The 4,565-nt window shown below is 38.3% G+C and overlaps 1 protein-coding gene across 1 annotated transcript; it reads left to right on the forward strand.

Annotated features, from left to right (window-relative positions):
* The first annotated feature begins 2,002 nt into the window (after positions 1-2,002).
* LOC141640410 (uncharacterized) lies at positions 2,003-3,639 on the forward strand. The gene is made up of 2 exons (XM_074449213.1): positions 2,003-2,284; positions 2,390-3,639. Exon 2 carries the CDS (start codon positions 2,492-2,494, stop codon positions 3,542-3,544), a length of 1,053 nt encoding a protein of 350 aa, XP_074305314.1. The 5' UTR covers positions 2,003-2,284; positions 2,390-2,491; the 3' UTR covers positions 3,545-3,639.
* Positions 3,640-4,565: the final 926 nt, after the last annotated feature.

The raw sequence follows: 4,565 nt of genomic DNA on the forward strand, positions 1-4,565 counted from the left end.
GTTTTATGAATCAATACTTTTTATGCGACGGTTTCTGTCAGTGTTTGGAAATCAGTCTGAAAACTCTTGATAAGTTTGGAATTTCAGAAAAACATGTTAGATATAATTTGTAGCTAAGACTCATGGGGTTCCAATCCAATTGGCCTTGTATCAATTTGATTTTTCTGGAATTAGTTATGTATTTTATTCCGAGTCTGTCATGTGCTGGAAAATCAGGAAAAATCGTGTTTGTTCTTTAAGTTGATATTCCTATTAAGTTATGATGAGTCTAGGTTATGTGCATGATTACTTGATTGAGTAGGTGGTAATTATACATAATTATGTTATGTAGGTGATGGATATGTGAAGGATCATAATTGATTGCTTGTGTGCTTGGATTGCGAAAAGGTAGGGAAATACACTTGACTTATTATCGTTGTTGTTGAATTGGTTGACTTGTTCGTGTTCATATGACCAACTGTGAACGTTGACGTGATTCGTGGTTGTTGATTCATGTTATGATTCATATCTTGGAATGTGCTTGACTGAATTGATCGTATTGAGTATATTATCACAACATTGATGAACCGCATGATTCTATGATTTACCAGTTCAATGATATACATATTGTGTTGCATTAATTTCTTGAGCATTCATATGCATTGGAGATGGAGGATGTTGTGGTGACGTGGTGTGGTGATGATGATGTTGTGATAAGGCCCAGGCGGGTTCTGCAGGACTTGCCCTGGTGTCCTCAAGCGAAGTGGCAGATCGGCTACGGTCGATATATAGTCTCTGGGGATCGGTATGGTCGTTCCGGTTATGAGATATGAGTTGAGATGGAGGTGGAGGTGACGGAGGAGTATGCATATCATATTTTGTTGTTTCATTGTATTCCCTACTCAACCTCGTGGTTGACTCTGTGTATTCGTGAACACCTGTGACGATCCAAATATTGGGGAGCAGACTTGACAGGTTTATGAGATAGGATGGGAGCTTGATGGGCGTGAGACACTGGATCAAAAGACTTAGTAGCTAGATCATCATTTAGAAGACTTTCACTTTTATTTATGTTAGTTCTTTGTAATTTGATGTAAATGAGGTTTTGTAAAAAGTTAAGTTAAAGAAATTATGTAATTTGCCTTGGAGTTTAATTTGTTATTCACTACCTCGGGAAACCGAGATGGTAACAGTCCGGTTTATTAGGGAATGTCTTGCTAGAGGCTCCTTTATAAATCGGGGTGTTACAGAAGATCTATTTCAAAAGACAGAGGATAAGAGAAAAGGGGATAAAGGGAAAAGTAAAGCTGAATTTTTAGAAGAGTTAGAGGAGGAAGTTTTTGAATCTGATGATGATTTGAGAAGCCTTCAGGGTTCAGATGATGAGGGAGGTGGTGGTGTTGTTTTCAATCCTGCCACTGACTTTAAGAAAAAGGTGAAGTTGGACACTAATTTGCAGTTCACTAGTGTTGAGGTATTGAGGCAAGCACTGAGGGCTCATGCCATTGAAAATAGGTACGACAATTATTTTTTACATAATGGTAAAGCAAAAGTAACAATCTACTGTAAGTACAAATGCAAGTGTCCATGGGACAAGGTAAGAAGTAAGATTAGGTGTGTGTGTCACAATTTTCTGTGTCCATTTAAAGTATATGCCACAGCATCAAATAATAAGGAGTTTATGGTGATTAGAACAATGAATTTGACCCATAAATGTTCATTTAAAGGAGTTACTAGGAAACTCTCTTCAGAATATTTAGCTGAAAAATATCTTGAAGATTGGAGAGAAAATCCTGGTTGGGATTTGTCTAAATTTGTGAAAAATGTGTATAGGACAATGGGGGTGAAAATTAGTTATTCCCAAGCATGGTTAACTAGGGCTAGGGCAAAACTAATGATTAATGGTGATGGGGCTGATGAATATGGTAGAGTGTGGGATTATGCACATGCCTTGATCACCTATAATCCAGGAACAACAGCCATTGTTGTTGTCGACAATGTGGAAAATCCCCCCCCCCCCCCTTAATTTCAAAGAATGTATGTGTGTTTGAAGGCTTGCAAGGTGGGTTTTTTGGCTGGTTGTAGGCCACTGATTGGTGTTGATGGCTGCCATCTTAAGGGCCCATACCCAGGCATGTGTTTAGTTGCTGTCAGTATGGATGGTAATAACAACATCTATCCTGTGGCATGGGCTGTGGTTGAGGTTGAAAATACCCAAACTTGGACTTGGTTCTTGAGCTTATTGATGGAAGATATAGAGAAGGTGGATGGAGAAGGGCTGACTATAATGTCAGACAGACAAAAGGTTTGTACACTTTTATTTATTTTCTACATTTTTCTTGAGCTTATTTATGCAATTTATTATCTACATTTTTTGTATTTTGATAACAATGCTTTATATTTTGGACAGGGGTTGTTGGAGGCTTTTAATACTGTCACTTCAAAGGCATAAATAAGGTTTTGTGCAAGACACATATGGGCTAATTTTAAGTTGCAATGGCCTGGTACACTGATGAAGGAGTCATTTTGGGCTGCAGCTAGGGCATGTTCAAGGGGTGAGTTCCAAAAGGAAATGGAAGGAATCAAGTTCTTGAATAAGGATGCACATGCATACCTATCTGCCATACCAGCCAAGCACTGGTCAAGACATGCATTCTCAACTACAAGTAAGTCCAACATGTTGTTGAACAACATATGTGAGTCATTCAATGCAGCCTTAAAAGAAGCCAAAGATAAGCCTATTATCAGCCTTATGGAATGGATAAGAAGATATGTCATGAAAAGGCATTATGATAAAAGGACAGGAGCTGCAGGGTTTGAGGGTAGGGTAATGCCCTTTGTAACAAAGTATTTGAAGTGGGTTGATAATGAAACCAGATTTTGCACTTTGATCCCTGCATTTGGTGAAGAGTTTGAGGTGGTTCATAGAGGGAAACAAAAGGCTGTTAATCTCACAAATAGGACATGTACTTATAAGACTGGGGAGCTAACAGGAATACCATGTCCACATGCAATGATGTGCATAACAGACCAAAGACATGAGGTCCTAGACTATGTTGATGAGGCTTACACCAAAGCCACTTATTTGAGAGCATTTCAGCATCCCATAGCAGCCATGCCTGGATATGAAGACTGGGAGAAAGTTGGAGTCACATCTCCTACACCACCACCATTCAAAAAGCTGCTTGGCAGACCTAAGCTAAAAAAGAGAAGAAGAGAGGTAGGAGAGGGAACTAGTGGACAGCCCAAGAAAATGAGGCAGATTAAAACTTGTGGCAAGTGTGGCTTGAATGGCCATAATATGAAGACTTGTAAGAACCCTCCAATGAGTCAAGAAAAGGAGAAGGTGACAGCAACAAGAGGGATGAGTAAATCAGCCTGGAGTGCCAAGGTAAGAGATGGTGTTGCAAAAAGGAAGGCAAAAAAGCTACAAGATGCTGCAATGGTGGCTGCACTTTCCGGCCCTTCATTTAGCCAGCAACCAAGTGTCCAGGAGAGTCAAGCTAGTGTCAATCATGGAGCACCTACTGCAAATTCAAAGAGGAAGCTAGCTTTTGAGGACTGATGATGGACTTGTAATGCTTTTAGTTATGTTTTGGTTTTTGTTGAACAATTATGTCAAACAATTAAGTGTTATTTCATCATGGGTTTGTAAGACAATTTAACAATCTACTTCAATGTTACTTGGTTTAATTGGCTCTTCTCCAAAAGCTTTTCCAATTTATTTGTTACTTGAACAAGGACATCAAAAGAAGTCAAAATTGAATCAACATGTCTATTTTGAGCAACATTTGAACAGAATATGCAACCCTCCTTTATTGATGATAGGTTTTTCATGTTACATTAGAAAATTGCCCAAATGATTTTATTTGAGCTGCTAAACCTATCAAGTACCATCTGCCTTATAAGCTATCTAAGTTACAAGCTTACAATTTCAATAGAAGGCTAAGTAAAACTACTAAAAGGCAAACAACAACAACAATCCATTTCAACAATGTTCCACTGCTCTTCATATTGTTGTTTTGATTAACCACGACCTCATCATCATATGCCTTAATTTGCCTAAGAATGGCAGTGGCTTCCTTGAGCTTCTGATTCTGCTCCAACAAGTGTGCATTCTCGCACTTAATCATCATCAAATCACATTCTAGTACCTTCTTCTACAATATCAACTGATTAATTGTGTTTCTTTGCCACTCTATTTGTTCTTCATCATACCATCTAAAATACCCACATCCATGAGTTGAATTAGGGTTTGAAAACTTGCACTTCATGAATCTTCTTCCAGGGTTCTCTTGTGTCCATGACTTCAATAAGGCTACTGTAACCCCACATCTACACTTAATAGCCCTGTAATTGGACTCGGAATAGGAAGCCCTAGACATTGCTGCTGCTGTAAGAATCAAATAACATAAACCCAGATTTCGCAAAACCCTAATTTCAGAACGAGATTTAAAAGTAATAATTAATGGAGTAGAAGGAGAGAGAATGAATGAATTGAAAGGAATTATTACCTGATAATTGATTAAAAGATAAAGATTCAATGAATAGCTTCAATTGAGGAAATACGAATTAGGGAAGAACAA

Source organism: Silene latifolia, unplaced genomic scaffold (genome assembly GCF_048544455.1).
Source record: "Silene latifolia isolate original U9 population unplaced genomic scaffold, ASM4854445v1 scaffold_79, whole genome shotgun sequence".
NCBI lineage: Eukaryota > Viridiplantae > Streptophyta > Magnoliopsida > Caryophyllales > Caryophyllaceae > Silene > Silene latifolia.

Bases quoted from the DNA above. Each gene is read 5' to 3' on its own strand.
- LOC141640410 (XM_074449213.1), top strand. From the start codon at position 2,492: ATGAAGGAGTCATTTTGGGCTGCAGCTAGGGCATGTTCAAGGGGTGAG.